Source organism: Solanum lycopersicum, chromosome 9 (assembly GCF_036512215.1).
Source record: "Solanum lycopersicum chromosome 9, SLM_r2.1".
Lineage (NCBI taxonomy): Eukaryota > Viridiplantae > Streptophyta > Magnoliopsida > Solanales > Solanaceae > Solanum > Solanum lycopersicum.
This window is the reverse complement of record NC_090808.1, coordinates 55,246,732-55,271,800: the sequence shown is the minus strand read 5'-3', so window position 1 is coordinate 55,271,800 and position 25,069 is coordinate 55,246,732. Positions and strand designations below refer to the sequence as shown.

Below are 25,069 nucleotides of genomic sequence, written 5' to 3'. Positions count from 1 at the left end.
TTGACTGCTAACTACCTATTCTAAATCGAATTGTCTTCTTTAAATGGTACTTATAAAATATATAGGGAAAATGCAAAAGTATCCCCTTAACCCATGCCGGGAATTCTAAAGACGGACTTATACCATACTTAAGTCCTATTACCCCCTGAACTCATTTTATAAGTCATTTTCTACCCCTTCTCGGCCTATGTGGCACTATCTTGAAAAAAAAAGTCAACCAGCGTTGGACCCACAAGATAGTGCCACGTAGGCCCAAAAGGGGTAGAAAATTATTAATAAAATATGTTCAGGGGGGTAATAGGACCTTAGTAAAGTATAAGTGTGTATTTGAGATTTCGGGCATAGGTTGAGGGGGTACTTGTGCATTATCCCAAATATCAATAATAGTGCTAAGTATTAACAGTAACGACCCATTTAATCGTTTTGAGTAGTAGAGCTTTTTATTTTTATAAAATACTTTTCGATAGACTCTAAATGGTTATTTTGGACTATTTGTAATTACATTTATGAATTTAATGGGGTAGTTTTTATAATTTTTTTAGTTGGTGGTTAAGGAAAATAAATGTAACTTAATAGTGGGTTACTTTTACACTTTTATAGTTTGTCTTATATAATATTTAGAAAGTAAATATTATATATATTGAAAGAATTAGGGTTTGAGAAGAGAGTGCGGCTACATCAAAATCAATCGTGGGTCTTTCTGCTGGTACGTTTCTTTGTAAATTACAATCTAATTTTGGAACAAATATTGTACTACTATAGCATCGAATGTATGAAGTGGATGTATTGTCTAGTTGGACTTGGTCGTTATAATTGAATAAGGAAAGGAAATTTGGTAATGTTCAAATTGAAATTTGGAATTTGGAACATCGACAGTACGTTCTTTGACAAATTGAGGAAAATGTCAGGCCATTATTAGCTAATGACGGATAAGGTTTGAGGTTATTGGTTAGGTTAGCATGACTTATTCTATAGATCTATGTTGTTTGCTAAAGAATGATTAGAAATTGTTTTAATTTTGTCTTTTAAAAGCTTAAGGATATAGTATGATTCCCTGTTGTAAAGATCGATTATTATGGGAACAAAATTTTGAGTATATAATAATTGAATAACGATGATTAACTGAGGGTTATGGGAAATTATTAATTACTATGTAGAGTAGAGAGTAGATCTTGCTTCTGCAATTTTACTTGAGGGTGGATTGAAGTTAATGAGTTCTTAGTTAGTTTCAATGTAATGGATTTTTGTTATGGTGCTAGGTTTTGATAGAAATTTTGATGTATTACATAAATATAATTAGATTAAGTTATTGAGAGGGATTAAGAGTAACTCTAGACTTTCAATTTGAGAAATACTAAATATGATACATTAGTTGGTACAAATTTTCGGAATTTGGTTATAGTTATACGAGTGTCTATGGACTGGTTTGCTAATATATTATGCATACTTGAGGAAAGGAAACACATCGGGGAAGTAGCTTGCTTGACTTCAATTCTTCGGTGAAGGTAGGTTATTGTTTATTCTATTTGGTAGGTAGACTCTTAATACTAATTGATATGCCTTGAGTGATATTGTGAAGATTCCTAGTTACTTTACCGTGTGTTTTATGATTGGTCTAAATCCTGAGACCGTGAAATTTATAATCTTGAGCCCTCTCTGTCGAAGTGATGCCTTGAATAAAGAAGGCTTGATAATATATTGTTAAAGTAGTGAAAAGTGGGAACAATAAATGATATATTGTTAAATTTAACAATATTAATGGATCTGAGTTTCATGTTCTAACACGGTATTATGGATCAGAGTGTCACATTCCGACACGATATTATGAATCGGAGTGTCACGTTCCGACACGGTATTATTGGATCGGAGTGTCATGTTCTGACACAGTATAATTGGATCGGAGTTTCATATTCAGACATGGTAACATTAAAGGATAAAAATATTGAATTAACTTAATGTACTCAATCTGAAAGAACCCATTTCCTGAATGAGTGTGGTGTGGAGGCATGAGTCTCTATATGTGTGCTTGATATTGTGATTGATTGTATACTTACTTTAGTGTTGTTGTCATTGGTTCATGTTGTTTGTTGCTTGTGAACTGCTAAGTGTCATAGTTGACTTTATACTATTATTCATTGTGTATTAGTTTTTACTTTCGGTTGGTTGATGATACTCCATCAATACATGTTGCTCCATACTAAGCCCTACTTGTGTTTTCCTTTGTTTTCATTTTATGGAGTGCAACGAGTGGACCAACTACTTCGACCTGCCCTCATTTATGGCAGTCTCTAGCATATTAGGTTCCAGGTTGAGCTACTCATTGAAGCTTGTGTTGGATATTCTCGGTCATGACTTAATGTCCTTCGTTTTCAGACATAAACTATTTTATTTATTTATTTTGGTGCCTATAATACTCTTAAACTTAGTATTTAAAGATTAGATGTCCTTAATGTGAAGACTTTGAGGTTTTGAGAATGACATTTAGTAGATTTTAATGGATTTGTGTTTCTTACACTAATAAGATTTAACCTTCCGCATTATGATTAGTATTTCATAAGTTGAATTATAAATGTAAGTTGGGGTTGGATTCATTGGTTCTCCCACCTAGGAAATTAAGCGTGGGTGTCACTCCTGACTCGTTTTGGGTCGTGACGAGCTTGGTATCAGAGCACACATTAGGTTCAACGATCTCATCCTACAAGGACAAGTCTAGTACAGTTTGAGGAACAATATGGGAACACCTTTACTTTTCTTTGAGAGGATATTAGACTTTAAGAAAACTTCATTCCTTGTTTCTTTCGTGCTACTACTTGAATCCAACTGGTATTTAGGTGATATAAATTGGTATCTTAGTTATAAAAGTTGTTTATGAACTTCTTCACTCTATTTCACATATAGGTTCATCAGAAAGAAAAAAAATGTGTCCTTTCATATAGGCATATTTTCTCGATTGACTACATGACCAGTAATGACTAGTGATCAACATAATTTTTTAATTAAGTTCATAAAGTTGAAACCCTCATTCTTCATGGGTATTAATTATGAAGATACTTATACTTTCATTGTTGATTGTTTTGACCTGCTTCATAAAATGAATATAGTAGATAGGCTTAGTGTTTAGTTTGTGACATACTAGTTCTGGAGAGATGCAAAATGTTGTAGTAGTTTCATGTTGACTGTCGATTATTAAAGCAACTACCTATGACTTAAAGAAAACATTTTCTATCTTCTTCATCCAATTAAATACCCCAGATCTAGAGCGATAAGAAAAGAGATGGTTTCTTAAATATATAAAAATGGAAGATATGTGTTGTGGCCTATGAGGTCAAATTTTATACTTTATTTAAATAATGAAATTAGGGTGCGCCAATCGAGGTCAAAATCTTTACTATGATCCCATGGATTGATTTTATATTATGGAGGGTCAGATTTATTAAGTGTGTTACTTTTGTTATTGAGCTGATCTAAGAAAGATTTCAAATTGCTTGTGGGTAGAGACAGAATGGATTTGATAATACTTTATAGTAATTCAATGGGTATAATTATTTGAGCTATTCGGGTGCGATCTTCTCGATAAATATGATGTGTTATAGTGATAGATGAACGACCTTTCACGGTACAGTACAATACTAGTGTTATGTGGAAACAAATACATCGATTGTCAAGTGTAAATACTAACTACTTAAGGAGCTATCAGTGGTATGACATGTTTAGATAATGAGATTTCATGTTGCTTTCAAATTTGAGAAACCACCTAGTTTGTTACTACGACCGCTTGGATTAAGTATCATTTTAAGGGAAAATCTTTTAGTAGTGGATCTTTGCTATGGTATTAATACATTTTGGTTGTGAAATGTATCTTGAGGGTTCTTGGACTAGTGATTTTATTTTAAGCTCCAAAGGAGGGGATTGATGCCTGAATGACAATCTTATGGATAAAGAAATTCAGTGAATATACTTGGGTTAATTCAATTGAAGATTTTAGTTCGAAAGTATGCATAAAATTTGGGTTAGTCCTTTGGATCTGATTGAAGTATACTAGCTATTCTACATGTACAATTTTGCTTATGAGAATTTATCGGAGAGCTACCATGAAAATTTACAGTTGTTCGATATACTTAAGATTTATCTCATCATCAACATCATGTTTTAACTTCGTGTAAATCTCCAATTGGTTTGTTTGATACTTTTGATATGAGACCTTGGATAAGGAATTGTAGAAACAGCTATACTTTCTTACCCTCACCTTCTTTTGAGCGTTTGAGGATGAACAAAGGGTACATAAACATAACGACCCATTTGATCGTTTTGAGAATTAGAGCTTTCTATATTGTAAAAGACTTTTAGATAGACTCTAAATGAGTATTTTGGACTATTCGTAACTACATTTATGAATTCAATGGGGTAGTTTTATAATTTATTTAGTTGGTGGTTAAGAAAAATAAATGCAAACTTAAAAGTCGGTTACTTTCACACTTTATAGTTTGTCTTATATAATAATCATATAATAATAAAGGAGAAAATATTATGTAGAAAGAATGAGGGTTTGGGAAGAGAAAGCAACGACATCAAAATCAATCGTGGGTCTCTCTACTGGTACGTTTCTTTGTAAATTACAATCTAACTCTGGAACGAATATTGTACTACTATAGCATCGAATTGATGGAAGAATGTGTTGTATAGTTGGTATTTGGTCGTTATAATTGAATTAGGAAGGGAAATTTGGCAATGTTGAAATTTAAAATTTGAATTTGGCACTTTGGCAGTACGTTATTTTACAATTTGAGGGGACAAATGTTACAACATTATTGGATAATGATGGATAAGGTTTGAGGTTATTGGTTATATTAGCATGACTTATGATATGGATATATGTTGTTGGCTAGATATTGATTAAAAATTGTTTCAATTTTATTTCTTAAAAGCTTAAAGACATCCTATTATTCTCTGGTGTAGAGTTTGATTATTATGGGAACAAGATTGTGAGTAGATAATAATAGAATAAAGATGATTAATTAAGGGTTATAGGCAATTATTAATTAATATTTAGAGTATAGAGTAGATCTTGCTTCTACAATTTTACTTACGGGTGGATTGAAGTAATGAGTTCTTAGTTAGTTTCGATGTGTTGGATTTTTGTTGTGGTGCTAGGTTTTGATACAAATATTGATATATTGGTATAGGTAATTAAATTTTAGGTGTATTTATGCATTATATAAATATAATTAGATTAAGTTACTGAAAGGAATTAAGACATCACTCTAGACTTGCAACTTGAGGAATACTAAACTTGATACATTAGTTTGTATCAAATTTTAAGAATCTGGTTATAGTAATATGAGTGTCTTCCGACTGGTTTGCTTGTATACTATGCATACTTGATACATTGTGAATACTCTGAGACATTGAGGAAAGGAACACACTAGGGAACTAGCTTGCTTGACGTTAGGTCTTCGGTGGAGGTAGGTTATGGTTTATTTTATTTGATAGATTTATTTTTAATAGAGATTGATATGTATTGAGTAACATTTTGAAGTTCCCTATGTACTTGATTATATGGTTGTGTGTTCTTTGATTGGTCTGAAATCTTGAAAATGTGAAATATATAATCTTGAGCCCCGTCGACGAATTGATTGGTTGAACAAAGAAGACTTGATAAAATGTTGTTAGTGCACTGAGAAGTGGTAATAATAAATGCTACATTAACAAATTAATGGATCAGAGTGTCACATTCTGACACGGTATTATGGATGAGTGTGTCACGCTTTGACACAATATTATGGATGAGAGTGTCATGTTCCAACACAACATTATGGATTGGAGTGTCACGTTTCGACACGACAGTATGGATCAGAGTGTCACGTTCTGACAAAGTACTATCGGATTGGAGTGTCACATCCCGACACGATATAATTGGATCAGAGTGTCACGTTCCGACACGGACACATGAACGAAAAAATATATTTAATTAACTTAATGCACTCAATCTCAAAGAACTCATTTCCCAAATGAGTGTGGTGTGGAGGCATGCGTTCCATATGTGTGTTTGATATTGTGATTGATTGTGTACTTACTTTATTGTTGTTGTGAAGGGTTCATGTTGGTTGTTGCTTGCCACCTGCTAAGTCTCATAGTTGATTTTATATTATTTTTCATTGTATATTAGTTTCTATTTTGGGTTGACTGATGATACCTACTCATTAGATGTTTCTCCCTACTAAGCCTACTTGTGTTTTCCTTTGTTTTCTTTTATGGAGTACAACAAGTGTACTTGATCTATCCAGTCTCCAGGATATCAGGTTCCAGGTTGAGCTACTCATTCTAGCTCGTGTTGGATTCTCTCGGTCATGACATGATATTCTTAGATTTGGGACATAAACTATTTTATTTATTTATTTTGGTGCCTATAATATTCTTAGACTTAGTATTTGAAGATTAGATGTCTTTAATGTGACGATTTTCAGGTTTTAGAAATGACATATAGTAGACTTTGATGGATTTGTGTTTCCTACACTAATAATATTTAAGCTTCCGCATTATGATTAATATTAATAAGTTCAATGATAAATATAAGTTGAGGTTGGATTCATTGGTTCTCCCACCTAGGAGGTTAAGTGTGGGTTCCATTCATGACTCGTTTTGGGTCGTAACTCTAACTAACATTCTAAAAAATCTGTGGGTTCCATTCATGACTCACATAAGGAATGGCTTGTTGTGGTATCTACTAAAGAACCCTTCAAGGTCACAATTTGTTTGATGGCGATTAATTGTTGGGTTTAAAAAGATGTGAAAGAAATTAAAGAGTTGTGACTTTTATAAAGAGTTTTAACTTTTCTGAAGAGTTGCGACTAATCTGAAGAGCTGTGACTTGGATGAAAAGTTATGACTTTTCCATAAGATTGTGACTTTTCTGAAGGGTTGTACATTTTATGATAAGTCACAATAAGAAGCCATTGACACTACCATCTATTCTCTATAAATAGATGGGTTTCTCTTATTTTTCAATAACAAACTTTTGAACTTCTTTCTTTTCTTCTAAATTTAGTATTCGAAGTGAATCTTATTGTTATCGATTGGTTTGCTAACATCGTGGTTTTAGGTATTTATACACCGTTGACTAACATTATTTTATTATTAGAGGATAGATTCCATCAACCTCGAGTACTTGGGGACTAATTTTCTTAAGAAAACATTGTGCATTCAGTGGGGTAAATTTCTTTTCAAGAAAATATTCTATTTATTATTTTAAATTTGTTTCATATTCTATTTTCTTTATTGGTTTTAAGTTTCTAGTTTTGAAAATACTCTTTAAATTTTGTTGTTTCTAACAAATTTCTTATTGTTTAAAGTATCTTATTTTCTTGGAGCATATCCCCAACTTTTAGATTGTCTCGTTTAGCTATTCTTTTCTTCAATATTTTATAGCCAATTTACTTTCTACTGTGGAATTTTGATGTTTCCTTATTTTAATGGTTTCAAACTTCTATTGGAATTAACAGAGTTAGAGATTTCCAGCTAAATGTTTGCCATGAAGGAGGTTGGGGAGAGTCGTGCACATGCTATATATAATGGGAGTGCTTCCAGAATCAATAAAATTGAGCTTCAACTTTATCCAGTTTCTGAGTCTGACTTTGGCAAAGGCTTGCCATATGCTCCTGTAGATTGGCCAAATGCCGGTGATATGTGGGGTTGGCGCGCAGGGAAAAGAGTTGCAAGTTCAGGCACCTTTAGAGATAGATATTTGTATCTTCCGAAGCATTTTAAGGCTCCAAAAGGTGGAAAAAATTCTTTTCGAAGTAAGATTTCAGTTGAAAAGTATCTCCAATCTGAGTATCCTGATATGGATATAAACCAATTTTTTGCCTCATTTAGTTGGATGATTCCTGTGAAGAAGTCGACAAGCTCAAAAGGTTAGCTTTTTGGTATATAGCATGTAGATATTTATTTGATTGTTTGAGTCAATTTTTTTTAAAAAAGACACTCGCCACATCTTTTTATTGACCTGATGCCAAATTTGTTTTCTTTTTAATTTGATATTGATTTTGACTCAGATATAATAGAGCAAACTTGTAAGGGTGGTACAGAATTTGCAGCAGTTTATCAACAGAAAATCCTTTTCCAGACATGCTTTATGACATGTATTGCAGTGAGCCTGGTTTTTGCCGAGGTTGTTGCTGTATACTTTGCTTCAAAAAAATCAGTTCAGACTATGATGGGTACAGTTATATTCAATGTGAAGCAATAGTAGATGGATATATATGTGGACATGTTTCCCATCTAGACTGTGCTTTACGATCTTACATGGCTGGGAAAGTTGGAGGAAGCATCAAGTTGGATGCACAGTATTTATGTCGATACTGTGATTCAAGGATGGATTTGGTTCCACATGCTCTGAAACTTATAAAGACCTGTACATCTGTTGCTTCTCGAGCTGCCATTGAAAAGATTTTGAATGTTGGCATTTGTATTTTGCGTGGCTCACAAAAAAGAAATGGAAAAGAGTTGTTGCATCATATTGGATCAATCAAGTCAAAGGTATAACTAATTGATGAATTGTACTTTTTTTCCTTATGATGCTATCTGTTTTCGATTTGAGGTTTATAGTTACCAGAATGACCAATTTGATATTCATATCAGCTTATGAAAGGAGTCTGCATTCAAGATGCATTCAAAAAGGAAGGTTGTTTGGATAGCACAGGTAAATTCTCTCCCCACTCAACATCTTGTTTGTGATGATTAGTTAATTTGACTTGAATATTTGTATCTTACCAGGACATTTCAGTTTGTGCAAATGTTGTTCTTTTTGTATAAGCATTGTTTATTTCAGGACAAATATATATACATTTGCTGATTTTTTCAAGTCAACTACCCTACAATTTAGACGAGTAGATTAAAAAACATACTCCCTCCATTTCAAAAAGAATGTCCCAATTTCCTTTTTAGTTTATTTAAAAAAGAATGACCCCTTTCCTTTTTTGGCAACATTTTAACTTTAACTTTCCACGTGGCATGTTTAAAACCACAAGAATAAAGGTAATTTTGGTACATTTGACATAACTTTAATTTAGAACCACAAGATTAAAAAGTCTCCTTCTTTTCTTAAACTCCGTTCCAAGTCAAACTAGGCCATCCTTTTTAAAACAGAGGGAGCATTATATAAGGTTTAAAGAGATAAAAGACACAATTGATACAAATATTCTTTTACTGGTTTTAATCACCATGTGGTGCCTAATTCAGTCCTCTTGGTTTCCTTAGAGATTGAATGTTTCCGATTAGATAAATAACCTATTATGAAGTCCTTGACATGAAAGATTGCAATTCACTTGCTGGTAAAATATTCTACTCGTATAATTTTCTAATCTATCTTTTTTTTCTTTTCACTAGTTAGATTTATTAAATTCAATGTTTTTACAACATCAAATAGTGAAGCTAGGACAAGTGTGTGGTAACTAGTTTCCATCATTGGAAAAGTAATTCTTCCTTGATGTAAATCAATCTTCCTTGATTCTGATAAGATGTGCTTTCCTTCTAGTAGGTTGCTGGCTCGTATAGATTTTATTTTTACGCGAGTCAATCTCCTCAGTTCTGATAGTTGCGTTTATCAATCTTCCTTCATTATGGTAGTGTGTGACTTCCTTCCGTGTTTAGATTTATGCTTTCTATTCACAGAGTTTGGATGTATCTTTTTTTTTCTTGCACTGATTATTTAGGATTAGTATCGTCATTGCATCATAAAGTTAATAGAGCTAACAATATGTGTTATTTTGTTCTATCTTTAGCTATACTACTCAGATTTACTAGTGCGTATCGTTTGGGCTTATATATCAAGATATTGTTGTTATTGTGCTTGTGATTTTTTTATACTAGGCTTGAAGTGCAACCATATTTTCAAATGGGTGGAGGGGGGGGGGGATGCAAGTTTAAATTTATTAATGATGGGAAATAACTATGTTGTAGGCAAAACACATCCTCTTGAATTAGGTTCCTTATGCATTTACTTTACTCACACCGTTCATTATAAACTTGCGACACCAATGTCGGATTGGGAATTTTTTGTATACAAGTGGAATCGTTTCTTAGTTAATTTATAAGCTGATTTATTCCTTTACTCAGTTGGCTTAGCCAATTGAGCACTTGTGGGTTGTTCTTACAGCTACTTCTGAATCATTTTTAATGCAGATTCTAGTTAGGGTACTCCCTGCAGTGGCAAATCATTTCTCGCTTTTAAGATCTTTTCGGAGTGGTGGTGAGATCCTAATTTTGGATCACCATTAGTTCCATATGGTATTTTCAGTCCTTATTTCTTATTGGATACTTATGATGTGTTTCATACTCTAAAGTTGTATTAGACGCTCTTTATACTTATGCTACCTATTTTTGGGATATTTTTTGTTTTCTTTTCTATCATTTGTGGCCTGACCACCCTTTTGGAGTTTCGTAGATATGTGTGTTATTTTTGGATCACACACTTTTTTTGGGGGGAAGGGATGTAGTGTGTGCCATCATAACCTCGACTTTTGGACCGTGAAAAAATGCCTGTTAATTTGACAGGAGGACATATTTCAAGAGACTCGAACAATCTTATCTGCAATACCACCTGTCATTATTCCTTGAGAAGAGCTAATCTTGTATTGTTTATTTGAAGTAGAACATATACCAAAACTCCATTAAACTATAGATTTTTTTTTTTTAAAAATCTCATATCCAACTATATCTCACTTTCATAGGGATGTAAATAGCATCAATAAAATACGAAATGTTAAATACTGAATAATTTCATGTAGAGGTATTCATGGTTCTATTATTAATAAAAAACAAAAACACACTAAATTAATTGATTTTAAAATTAGTAAATCCAAACAAAATCAAATACCATATACACATACCGATTTAGTTGTTATCAATTTGGTTCGATTATTTAGTTATTTACCATACAAAGTAAAATAAAATAAATAATTAATTTAAAATGTGATAAAGGTGATAATGATCTATTCAAAACCGAAAATAGTTAGAATAACTTAAATTATAGAAATTTCAATCATTAAATTTACTAAGAATAACACTTTAAAATTCCCCATTTTGGCCAAGTCTAGAAGAAAAGGACAGTGACATTTTCAATCCCACAAAGAATTTTAAACAGATATTGTAACCCCCGAGCCTGCACCCTAAATGTGGTTGGCAATCGAGAATCATTATTGGATCCAAGCAAGTTGTCACATCTGAGAAGTACCACATAGACGCAATCGACGTCGTCGTCCTCAAAGAGGACTAAGACTAGCCTCTTAGTACTCGTCATTACATTTCATAGGTTAAAACGTGGAAAATTTAGAACTTTTCGCCTACACTACTTCATGAGGTTTACTTAGACCTCTCGCTTACAAATAATATATTAGTAGAGAGTATACATAGACCCTTCATATAGGAAGAATACATAGTCTTTTACTTTTATGACACATATATATGTAAGATACACAACAGTCTTACAATGGATGTCTCATATTAAACCATCTAAACAAGAGTATAAAAATTGGGCATAGCCCATACATCAATACCAATAAATCTACATATAAGCTACACAATCATAGTACTCAAATGAAAGAGAATGAACAAAGTGTCTTTAAGACTAATCAACATCCAATGCTAGAACATGGTGTTTGCCTCGGAGAGGTGAGGACCTACCCAACTTGGAGAATGAGGATCCAAGTCTTCTTCCAATGCCGTCACGAACCCTTTAAGACTGGAACCTAACATGTTGGGTAAAAAGGGAGAAACGGGATCATCACATCACTTGTACTATGTAGAGGGCCATATGCACATCCAACATAGAAATCATGCTTTAAAAAGGACAATTTACAATGAAATGCAAACTTACTGCAAAATCCCATTTTTATGCACTCCTAAGAATCGTATGAACCAATAGCCACATAATCCTAAATACAATATCATATTCAACACAAGACCAACATTACCAAGTCAAGTCAACATATGTATAGCCAACCAACCTATACATCATATTATAACCACAAGGCATATATAAGAACTTCATAATATTTAACATATAGTAGACCCTTACCCGTAAACCCTCATCAAGTCTACATGTTCCATGATCAAGCAAAATCCCATAACCTTAATTAATCAAGTAAACTAAGATAAATTACCATAAGTAATACCTAACTTCACATTACATAATGTTAAGAGTAACCACCATCATATTTTAGCAATGTAGACCAACATCATGCTCATAAGTGAAACTAACATCATATAGAGTCAATTATAGTAAAGTCAATATATACATAACACATACATTATAGAATACAAGAACAACTCCTAAGGCTTCCCGCAAGGCAAACTAGTGCAAGGCATAAGTAGAGTCCCATACCCCTACCTAGGCTAAGTCAAACCTTTTAAGTCACCTTAGTTAGTGTTCGTTTCATTACTTTATTTTACTTTCGAGAACATCTTGATTTTACCTACAAAGACCACATGAGCCAATCTGGAATCCGGTGTCATGGAACCATACACCAAAGGAAGGTGGACTACTTGCCAAGTAGTACCAAAACATGAACATAGTATCTACGTGGATCCACTAGCTGGCATTCATATGAAGGAACATAGTTCAAGAACTAGGAGATATAGTTCAGACTCTGTTTATGCTAAATGCATTATAGTCTCCAATATCATGAGTACATAAGTGATCCTATCTTTCCTTTGTGGGAAGGGACACTCCTCACTCTAGTTCACTCGGTGCTAAGTTAGAGTCCCCTTTGAAATGTCTTTCATTAATAATCATATCTTAGATTAGGTCATAGGGTTTACCCTTTATATAGTCATAGTCATAGCTCAATAGGATTTGCATGAGAACACCTTTCATTACAACCCTCATATGTGAGATTAGCACATTAACATCATTATATCATAGTAAGGCACATAGGTACTTCATCACCAACGTTATAGTAATACATCCCAAGCATAATATCATAATCACATAATCAAGACATTTCAATTCAATTAACATATCAACCCTAATCAATCTTATCATAAGGTATACTTCAATATAACTTCATCACTAAACACAAGTAATCATAATTGAAGTAAAGGTTTAAGATCACAAAACTTACCCCAATCTCCTTCACAAGACATCATCAAGGTTTTACCATCAACCATCAAATTCCACCCAATAATAGATGTAATATCATCACACAATATTAATTAACACCATAATAAAGTCAATTGAATCACTACACCACAATTTATCAATAGTTCATAGCCTATGGTTAGGAACCTAGGTCGAATTCATGATCAACATCAAAACCCATGTTAACTAATCAAGAACTAGAATAACTGGATTACATTACATCATAATATCCTTATAATTATCAAAAGAAATCATAAACAAATTCAATTAGAGGATCAATTTCGTAATAGAAGAAAACCCATCTAAAACTCTTCTTTTAAAAATCAATTTGAAGAAACCCTTTGGGGAAAGAGATCCCAAAGGTGAAAGAAATCCCATACCTTACTAATTTATGAAGTTTGATGGAGAAAACTTAATATTTTTCAGACTTAGAACCCTCCTTTGCTTGGTCTTTTATGGAGTTTCTTTAGGAGAGAAAGAATAGAGAAGGAAGAGCAATTGGGTTTTGGGAATTATGAGAGTTAGGTTTAGTTTAATTAGGTTTTGGGTCTTTGTGGGAGTCATTAAATAACTTAACTAGGCCTCCATTAACACCCAGATAATTAATTCACCACTTAATTAACTAATTAAATAAATTAAAATGAAATAAAAACTGAGGGACCTGACCTACAAGACCCCGATTGATACGCCGTATGTTAGTCTAAGCCCTTGCTCCCTTCCGTCCTGTATACCTCTTGTTGGTCTCAGAGATTGATCTAAATGGACCATTATCCAAAATGGCTAAGTGTTGTTTTACGGAGGCATCGGCTCTTCATATATCCAATCATGCCTCGTCGGCTGCACGCGTAGGTAGACACTGCCATTTGATAGTTTTTTGCCCAAACGCAAGGGTCCTCAAGGACCCTTTGGTTGGTCCTTGGGGAGTCTTACCCAGACGTTTCGACTATAAACCAACTATAATATGTGTTAGACACCTTACCACCCAATTTCATCATTTTTCGACTCCTATAACTTAGTCAAATAGTCTTAAGGCACACTAGCACCTCTTGAACTAGTTTTCTGATGTAATAGACATTTCTTGATGTTTTGATTCTTGAACTTCCTAAATGACTTATATACATTATAGATAACTTTAAAACAAAGTTACAACTCTTAGAATCTCATGTTAGGCTCTAGATTAGGCTTTAGAATTTCGGAGTATTACAATATACCCCCCTTTAGGATCATTCATCCCTGAATGACACTAAAATTCTTTAAAAGGAAGGAATAGACTCAAGACAAACAACCCAACCAACAACAACATATAAAAACATGAGTTACAATTTAAATTAACATTACCACATGACCTTTTTCACAATGCAACTCAAAACATCATTTTCAACTCATAAGAGTTCAACATTCATTACATGCTCATTTATTATGCCAAATCTTTCTTCAACACATATCAACATGCTCAATACAACTCATGAAGACACAACGTACCATAATACACCACATATCAACATGCTCAATACAACTCATGAAGACAAAACATACCATAATACACCATATAAGTTCAAATCAAATAAAAGAGCATTTTTATTGAAAACTTTCATTTAAATAGGCATAATTCACTGTAACTAACTGTGACAAAGAATGAAATTCACTATTTTTCCAAAAGTAAATCAAGGCAACTTCAGATCTACTCATTATTTCACTATAAATAGGAACAACTAACCTTGGTTATAAAATAAATGAGGGTAATGAGACTGTATGTAGGCCTCTGCCTCCTATGTTGCACCCTCAACTAGGTTTTTCTTCCATAACACCTTTACGGAAGCCACCTCCTTGTTCCTTAACTTCGTTACTTGTCGATCAAGGATTTCAACCAGAACCTTCTCACAAGAGAGCTTATCTTGAACACCTAGACCCTCAATAGGAAAAATGGACTCGGGATCACTGATACACTTCTTATGCATGGAAACATGGAACACCGAATAAACCGAAGCCAATTGACTAGGTAACTTCATCTCATATGAAACCTTACCAACTCTTTGCAAGATTTCATAGAGACCAACATAACGAGGACTCAACTTTCCTTTCTTGCCAAATATCACCACCCCTTTCATAGGCGACATTTTTAGATATACCTTATCACCTTCTTCAAACTCTAATTCTCTTCTCCTATGGTCCGCATAAGACTTTCGCGGCTATAGGTTATTTTCAAGCGATTCCTCATTATATGAATCTTCTCCAAAGTCTTATAAATCAAATTGGGATCCAAAATTTGCGACTCACCCCTAAAAACCATCCAATTGGATATCTACATCTCCTATCATACAAGGCCTCAAAAGGAGCCATAAATATAGATGAATAGTAACTATTGTTGTAGGAAAACTCTAAAAAAGGCAGGTGTTTATCCCTATTACCCTTGAAGTCAATTATACAAGATCTAAGCATATCCTCAAGGTTTTGAATAGTATGCTCCACTTGACCATCTGTTTGGGGATGAAAACCCGTGCTTAGCTTCACCTTTGTACCAAATCCTTTTTGAAATGACCTCCAAAACCGAGATGTGAATTGTGCACCTATCTGATATGATGGATAACGAAATACAATGGCAACAAATAATCTCATCTATGAAGATCCTTGCATAATCTTCTGTCGAGTATGTGGACTTGACGGGAATAAAATGAGTGAATTTGGTCAATCTATCCACAACCATCCATATAGAATCATGTTGCTTTTGTTTTCGAGGCATCCCTACCACAAAATCCATATTTATGTGTTCCCACTTCCAAGTTGGAACTTGGATTTCTTGAAGTAGACCACTTGGCTTTTGGTGTTCGGCTTTCACTTATTGGCAATTTGGACATTTTGCAACAAATTCGCTATGTCCCATTTCAAGATCTCCCACCAAAACACTTATCTAAGGTCATGATACATCTTTGAAGATATCGGATGAATGGAACAACGGGATACATGAGCTTCCTCAAGAATCCATTTTCTCAAGTTATCAACATAATGAACACACAATTTTCCTTAATACCTCAAGACACCATCCCCCCAAGAAGAATGACTCATAAAGCTTACCAAGAACCGGCTACTTCAACTCCATCAATGTTTTATCAAGGTGTTGTTTAACTTCACCTTAACCACTAAAGACGATTCAGAGTTATGATGGACCATAAAACCACCATTCTGAGAATTTTCCAATTTAACACCCAATCTAGCCAACTTATGAACATCTTTCACTAGGTTTTTCTTGGCTTCTTCTACATGAGACACACTACCCATGGTCATACGACTTAGAGAATCCGCAACCACATTAGCTTTGCTAGGGTGGTAGAGAACACTCATGTCGTAATCTTTTAATAATTTCAACCACCTTTTTATCTGGAGATTCAACTCCTTTTGAATAAACACATATTGAAGACTCTTGTGATCGGTATACACATCAACATAGACACCATAGAAATAATGACTCTATATTTTTAAAGAGAATAACACGACCTTTAACTCAAGATCATGAGTTGGATAGTTCTTCTCATGCCAATGTCGGTTGGAGTCAATGGTCTAGGACAATTCTTGACCGCCTGGATTTTTCTTAGATCAACCTCAACCCCATCACTAGAGATGATATGACCAAGAAATGTCACTGACCTCAACCAAAAATTTTACATTTTCTATACTTGGCAAATAATTGGTTCTCCTTCAGCACTTGTAATGCCACCCTTAAATTGTCCATGTGTTTACCCTCATTTTTCGAATATACCAATATGTCATCAATAAAGACAATGAAAAATGCATCTATGTAACTTCGAAACACCCTGCTCATGAGGTTCATAAATGCTTCCGGTGTGTTAGTGAGACAAAAGGACATTACTATGAACTCATAGTGACCATATTGAGTCCGAAATGTTGTTTTTGGTATATCTTCACCTCTCACCCTAAGTTGCTGATACCCCTCTCTTGAGTCAATCTTAGAAAAGTCGCTTGCCGCTTGGAGTTGATCAAACAAGTCGTCAATCCGAGGGAGAGGATACTTGTTATTAATAGTGACTTTATTAAGTTGGCAATGATCAATGCATATTCTAAGGGACCCATCCTTCTTCTTCTAAAATAAAACCTCTGCACCCCATGGAGAAATACTAGGTCTAAAGAAGCCTTTGTGTAGTAAGTCTTTGAGTTGAGCCTTCAACTCTTTCAATTCGGCCGGAACCATCCAGTAAGAAGGAAGCGAAATGGGTTTGTTATCCGGTAGCAAGTCAATACCAAAATAAATTTCCCATTCAGGAGGGATTCCGGGAAGATCATTTGGAAGGACCTCCAGAAATTCCCTTACTACGGGGACTAACTGAATGGGAGGATTTTTAGAGTCTTAAATATTTGACTCTTACAATATGATATAAGCATCCTTTTAAGATCATTTTACAAGTCTTAAGACAAGAGATGATACGACGTCTACGAATATTATTTCCCTCATTCCACTCTAAAACATGTTCATTTAGGAAATTGAACTTGACAATTACTGTTCTAAAATCAGTGGAAGCAAAACAGTCGTGCAACGAATCCATCCCCAAGATGACATCAAAATCAACCATATAATGTTCTACTAATTGTATTGGGCAACATTATAGGACAATTTTTACATACCCTCTTTGCAATCACCAACTCACCTACCAGGTTAGATACCATGAAAGGTTCATTTAGGGTATTAGGTAAAATATCAAAGTTTCTAGATATCAAGGGAGTAACAAAGGATAATGTAGCACCCCGATCAAATAAAACATAAACATCAATAGAGAAGACTCGTAACATGCCGGTTACCACATCGGGAGAAATCTCTTATTCACCCCTTGAGCGAAGTACATAAAGTCAATTTTTCTTTGGATAATCCATATTAGAACCACTAGCTTGAGCTTTCCCGCTCCCTTTGTCTTGCCCCTCTAAATTTGGGAAATACTTGACCTTGTGGCCACTCTTGCCATACCCAAAGCAATTGTCCATCCCAACAAGGCAATCACCATAATGTTTTCTGCCATACTTTCCACAAGTTGGCTTCTTGCTTGGTGAGCTAGTACCTCTTACCTTTTGAGACTTAGGGTTAGACACCCTATCCTCACGAGCCTCGGGAAATTTTGAAGGTACATGATTAGAAAACATCTCCTTGAACCTGGGCTTGTCTTGAATGTCAAGCCTACCCTTAGAGGAACCACCTTCATAAGACTTGGCCTTCTTACTTTTTCTCCTTAATCTAGTTCCTTCCACTTGTTGAGCATAAACCATGATACAAGAGATATTCATATTATCATGAAGCATAGGCTAATGACATTATTCCACCAAATCATCGGACTCCCCCGTAAGAAAATGACGCATCTCGTCCGTTGGGTTTGAAACCAAGGATGGAGCATACTTGGACGACTTAGTAAACTTCAAAGAGTAGTTAAGTACACTCAAACCTCTATGATGAAGGTTGATGATTTTTTCCACCTTAGCTTCCCTCATCTCTCTAGGACAGAACTTATCAAGGAAAGCCTTCTTAAAGATCTCCAGGTCATTTGGCCACCACTTAGTGCTTTATTATCCCTCCATTGTACATACCAAGTTTTGGCCACATCCTTGAGTTGATAGGCTACCTACTCGGCCTTCTCAATTGATGACACACCTATAACATAGAGAATCTTATAGAACTTATAGAGTAAATCTTGAGGGTCCTCATACTACATAGACCCAAACAACATAGGCGGATTTATTCTAGTAAAGTCTCTCAAATGCAAGGCCATAGTGTTAGGATGTTGAGGCATTCGAGGTCCAACTACCTATTCGTTTGGGCCTTCATAACTTGAACTTGAGAAGTGATGGAATTAGCTTGAGAGGTCATGGCTTGGGTTAAAGTGAGAAATCCGCCCTTATCTCTTCATCGGTCATCGGTCATCGGTGGAGGAACAACCAGAACTTGATCACCCATAATAACTTCTTCAAGTGGAGGCACTGGGTTATCTTAATCTCCCACGTTAGCCATTTCATCTTCGGCCCTTCTAGAATCCGCTCTTCGAGTATTCATACCTATAATCAGATACAAAATTTAGGTTAAAGCAAATAACAATACTCTAGAGGCATGACATAAGAATACAATAAGATGAGAGTTTTCAAGCATCACATAGTCTCTCGTTCATAATTAAGGCCCGCTTCACAATTATGAATAAAAATCTACATAGACGTTGTTTAATGAGACATTATATCTAGGGATATTTAACGTGATGCTCTGATACCAAGTTTTTCACATTCTATAAGTATCCCCTAGACGCAACTAGCATCGTCGTCCTCAAAGTGGACTAAGACTAGCCTATTAGAACTCGTAATTTCATTTCATAGATTAAAAATGTAGAATATTTAAATTTTTTTGTCTACACTACTTCATTAGGTTTACTTACAGCTCTCACTTACACATTATATATTAGTAGCAAGTATACATAGACCCTTCATATAGGAAGAATACATAGTCTTCTACTTTTATGGCATACATACACACACACATACAAAACATAGTCTTAAAATAGATGTCTCATATTAATCCATCTAAAAAAGAGTATAACAATTGGGAATAGCCCATACATCAATACAAATAAAGCCAAATATAGGCTATACAACCATAGTACTCAAAGGAAAGATTGAAAAAAGTGTCTTTAAGACTAATCAACATACAATGCTAGAAAATAAAATTGTCCTCGAAGTGGTGAGGACCTACCCAAACTTGAGAATGAGGATCCAAGTCTTCTTCCCATGTCGTCACGAACCTTTCAACAATCCAAACCTAAAATGTTGGGTAAAAAAGGAGAAACAGGGTTAGCACTTCACTTGTACTTAGTATAGGACCATATGCAGATCAAACATAGAAATCATACTTTAAAAAGGACAATTTATAATGATATACGTATTTCCCCGCGGTACTTATCTAATCTAGTATAATAGGATGAATTAGAAGACGATTTAACACATTTGCTAACTTACTACAAAATCCCATTTTTATGCACACTTAAGAATCATATAAACCAATAGCCACATAATCCTCAATACAATAACATATTCAACACAAGACCAACATTACCAAATCAAGTCAACATATGTATAGCCAACCAACCTCTACATCATATTATAACCACAAGACATATATAAGAACTTAATAATATTTCAACATAAACTAGACCCTTACCCTAACTCCTCATCAAATCTACAAGTGTCATGATCAAGCAAATCCCCATAACCTCACTTAATTAAGTAAACAAATATAAAGGACCATAAGTGATACCTAACTTCACATTACATAATATCAAGAGTAACCACCTTCAAACTTTAGCAATATAGACCAACAACATGCTAATAGGTGAAATTAACATCATATAGAGTCAATAACATGTAAAGTCAATACATACATAACATATACATTATAGAATACAAGAACAACCTACTAAGGCTTCCCAAGGCGAACTAGTGCAAGACATCAGGTAGAGTCTCATACCCTTACCTAAGGCTAAGTAAAACCTCTTAAGTCACCTTAGTTAGTATTCGTTTCATTACTTTGTTTTACTTTTGGGAACATCTTGATTTTACCTACACAGACCACATGATCCAATCTGGAATCCGGTGTCATGGAACTCTACACCAAAGGAAGGTGGACTACTTGCCAAGGTAGTACCAAAACATGAACATAGTATCTACGTGGATCCACTAGCTGGCATTCATATGGGTGAATATAGTTCAAGAACTAGGAGATATAGTTCAGACTCTGTTTATGCTAAATGCATTATAGTCTCCATTATTATGATTACATTAGTGATCCTACCTTCCCTATGTGGGAAGGGACACTCCTCACTCTAGTTCAGTCGGTGCTTAGAGTCCCCTTTGAAATGTCTTTCATTAATAATCATATCGTAGATTAGGTCATAGGGTCTACTCTTTATATAGTCATAGTCATAAATCAATAAGAATTTCATGAGAATACCTTTCATCACAATCCTCATATGTGAGATTAGCACATTATAATCATTTGTCATAGTAGGGCACATAGGTATTTCATCACCAACCTTATATCAATACATCCTAAACATAATCTCACAATCAAATAATCAAAACATTTTAATTCAATCATCATACCAACACTAATAAATGTTATCATATGGTATACTTTAATATAACTTCATCACTAAACACAAGTAATCATAATTGAAGTAAAGGTTTGAGATCACAAAACTTACCCCAATCTCATTCACAACCATTATTAAGGTTTTACCATCAACCATCAAATTCCATTCAACAGTAGGTGTAATATCATCATACAATAATAATTAACACGATAATAAAGTCAATTCAATCACTACATCACAATTCATCAATAGCTCATAGCGTAGGGTTAGGAACTTAAGTCAAATTCGTGATCTACATCACAACCTAGGTTAAATAATCAAGAACTAGCATAATTGGATTACAATACATCATAATATACTCATAGTTATACAAATAAATCATAGACAAAGTCAATTAGAGGATCAATTTTGTAATATAAGAAACCCATTTAAAACTCTTCTTTTTGAAATCAATTTGAAGAAACCCTTTGAGGAAAGATATCCGAAAGGTGAAATGAATCTCATACCTTAGTAATTTATGAAGTTTGATGGAGAAAAAAAAAGATATTTTACAGACCCTCCTTGATTGGTCTGCTATGGAGTTTCTTTGGGAGAGAGAAAGAAAAGAGAAGGAAGAGCAATTCAATTTTGGGAATTATGAGAGTTAGGTTTAGTTTACTTAGGTTTGGGGTCTGTATAGGAGTTATTAACTAACTTGATTCGTCCTTCCTTAACCCCTAACTAATTAACTAACCAATTAATTAACTAATTAAAATAATTAAAAATGAAACAGCAATATAGGGACCTGACCTACGAGACCCCAACTAACGAGTCGTAGGTTAATCTACGCCCTTGCCCCTTTCATCTTGCATACCCGTTGTTGGTGTCAAAGACTGGTCCAAATGAACCATTAGACAAAATGTCTAAGTGGTTGTCGACAGAGGCATTGACGCCCCGTTAAGCCAACCATGCCTTATCGCTGGCACACGTAGGTAGACACTACCTCTTGGGGAGTCGTACCCAGACGTTTCAACTATAAACTAACTCTAATATGTGTTAGACACCTTACCACCTAATTTCATCATTTTTCGACTCTTAAGAAGAGATTCTACCATATTCCTTTACTTTGAAGCAATATTGCTCTAATTATGTCGCTGAATATCAATTGTTGATACTTGGACATGAGATGGACACCGATATGAAGAAATTACACTTACAAGTTTTTGGTGAATCTCAGTTGGTGATCAACCAACTTTTGGGAAGTTATGAGATGAATAAACTAAAATTGCGTCATGATCTTGATTATTCTCAAAATTTGATATGATAGCTTGGAGATGTAACCCTTGAACATGTGCCTAGAATGGAAAATAAAACAGCTGATGAATTGGTTTCCCTAGCTTCAATTCTAACTATTCCTGATCAAACACAAGTTACTATTTGTCAAAAATGGATAGTACCAACGTCATATAAGGAATAATATATTGAAAATGAGCTTGAGCATGTCGTTGCAGTTTCTGAAGTTGCAGAGGAAGATTGGAGACAACCTATTATTTACTAAATGTTTTAAGGGATACTTTCAGGAAATCCAAAAAGAAAGACTAACATTTGTCATCGCGCAGCTAATTTCCTTTACTGTAAGGACATATTATATAAAAGATCATTTGAGGGCATATTATTACGATGTTTGGGAGAGGAAGAATCAATTCAACCTCTGCAAGAAGCACACTCAAGAATGTGTCGATCACATCAATCCGGACTGAAACTCCACTTTCACATTAAGAGAATGGAATATTAATGGCCAACCATTGTGAAAGATTGCTTAGATTATGCTCGGAGGTGCGATGCTTGTCAATTTAATGAGAATTTCATATATCAGCTGCCTGAAGTATTCTACGAAACTATCCCATCTTGGCCATTTGACGCTTGGGGATTGGATGTTTTGGGACCACTACCAAAATCTTCTAATGGACACTTGTACATTTTGGCTGCAACTGATTACTTCTTAAAATGGGTTGAAACTGTTGCTTCCAAAGAAGTGAAGAAAGAGAATGTTTCAAATTTTATCCCAGTGATTATCATCTATATCTTTGGCATCCCTTGCTATATAATAATAGACAATAGCAAGCCATTCGATAAAAAGTTAAAGAATAACATTTGTGATATTTTTTTTTCAAGCAACGTAATCTTCTATGTATCATGCTTCCGCCAATGGTCTTGATGAAGCATTAAATAAGACCCTATGCAACCTTTTGAAGAAAGTTGTCTCCAAGTCCAAACGGGATTGGTATGAAAGAATGGAAGAAACTTTGTTGGCATATAGGACAACGTACCGCACACCAACTCAAGCAACCATATTCACTTGCTTTTAGAATTGAAGCAGTACTGCCACTCGAGCGACAAATTTCTTTTTTAAGACTTGTTATTCAAGAAGGGCTTACTGAAGAAAAAATGCTTGATTGCGTCTTGCTGAGTTAAAAGCATTTGACTAAAAAAGGCTTGAAGCCCAACAAAACCTTGAAGATTATCAAGCTCATCGATCTCGTGCTTTCACTAAGAAGGTTCACTTGAGGTGCTTCCAAGTTCTCATGGTAACAAGAACCATCATTACTTCGCACAAGCTGGGGAAAACCCTTATAGAATATGAATTTTTTAAGAATACGCTTGAAGTCATTAAACTAGGAAAATTATGCAAGTTGAAGTCTTTAAATTCTTCGAATTTACAAGTTAAAGTATTCAAATTTTAAAAATATATAAGTTGAAGTATCCAAATTCTCTAAGTGTGAAAGTAAGACTTCATGTATGTAAGTAGAAATCTCCAAATTCTCCAAATGCGAATATCCTTGAATTTCATGCCTTAAGGTGGGCAAGGTTTGTTCCTTTGCACCTTAAGCTAGCCCTGTCGCGAATTCATCCTTCATCGGATCTTCAAATTTCTATGCCTTAAAGTGGACAAAATTTTCCCTTTACACCTTAAGCTAGACTTCATATGGATTTATCCTTAAAAGGATCTTTAAGTTTCTATGCATTAAGGTGGACAAACTTGTCCCTTTGCACCTCAAGCTAGACTTTCTACTAATATATCCATAAAGGGATCTTTAAATTTCTATGCGTTAAGGTGGAAAAACTTGTCCCTTTGCACCTTAAACTAGACTTTCCATGGTTTATCCTTAGAAGTATCATTGAACTTCTATGATTTAAGGTGTACAAACTTGTCCCTTTTAACCTTAATCTAGACCACAAATTTATCCTTAAAAGGAATTAAAATTTTGATGCCTTAAGGTGGACAAGATTCGTCCCTTTGCACCTTAAGATGGACTTTTCACGGGTTTATACTTAAAAGGATATTTAAATTCCTATGTCTTAAGTTGGAAAAATTTGTCCCTTTGCACCATAAAATAGACTTTCCACGGATTTATCCTTAACATGTTCTTTAAATTTCTATGCCTTAAGTGGAAACTTGTCCCATTATACCTTAATCCAGACTTTCCACGGATTTATCCTTAGAAGGATTTTTAAATTTTCAAGCCTTAAGGTGGACAAGATTTGTCCCTTTGCACCTTAAGCTGGCCTTTTCACGAGTTTATACTTAAAAGGATCTTTAACTTCTCATTCTTGAAGATGAACAACATGTGTCCCTTTGCACCTTAAACCTGTGTTTTCCCAAATTTATCCTTAAAAGGATCTTATGAAGACTCAAGTTTTTGATTTCAAGGCGGGTTAGTTAAACACATCCATTCACACCTTATGCTTAAGTATTCAGAACTTTTTAAAGCATTGACAGTAGTATTTTCAAGGTGGGGAAGTTACACGGCATTATAGTAAAGCCTCA

The 25,069-nt window shown here is 34.5% G+C and overlaps 1 protein-coding gene across 1 annotated transcript; it reads right to left on the bottom strand.

Moving 5' to 3' along the window:
- Positions 1 to 14,904: 14,904 nt before the first annotated feature.
- LOC138338595 (uncharacterized) lies at positions 14,905 to 15,252 on the bottom strand. The gene has a single exon (XM_069289573.1). It carries the CDS (start codon positions 15,250 to 15,252, stop codon positions 14,905 to 14,907), a length of 348 nt encoding a protein of 115 aa, XP_069145674.1.
- Positions 15,253 to 25,069: the final 9,817 nt, after the last annotated feature.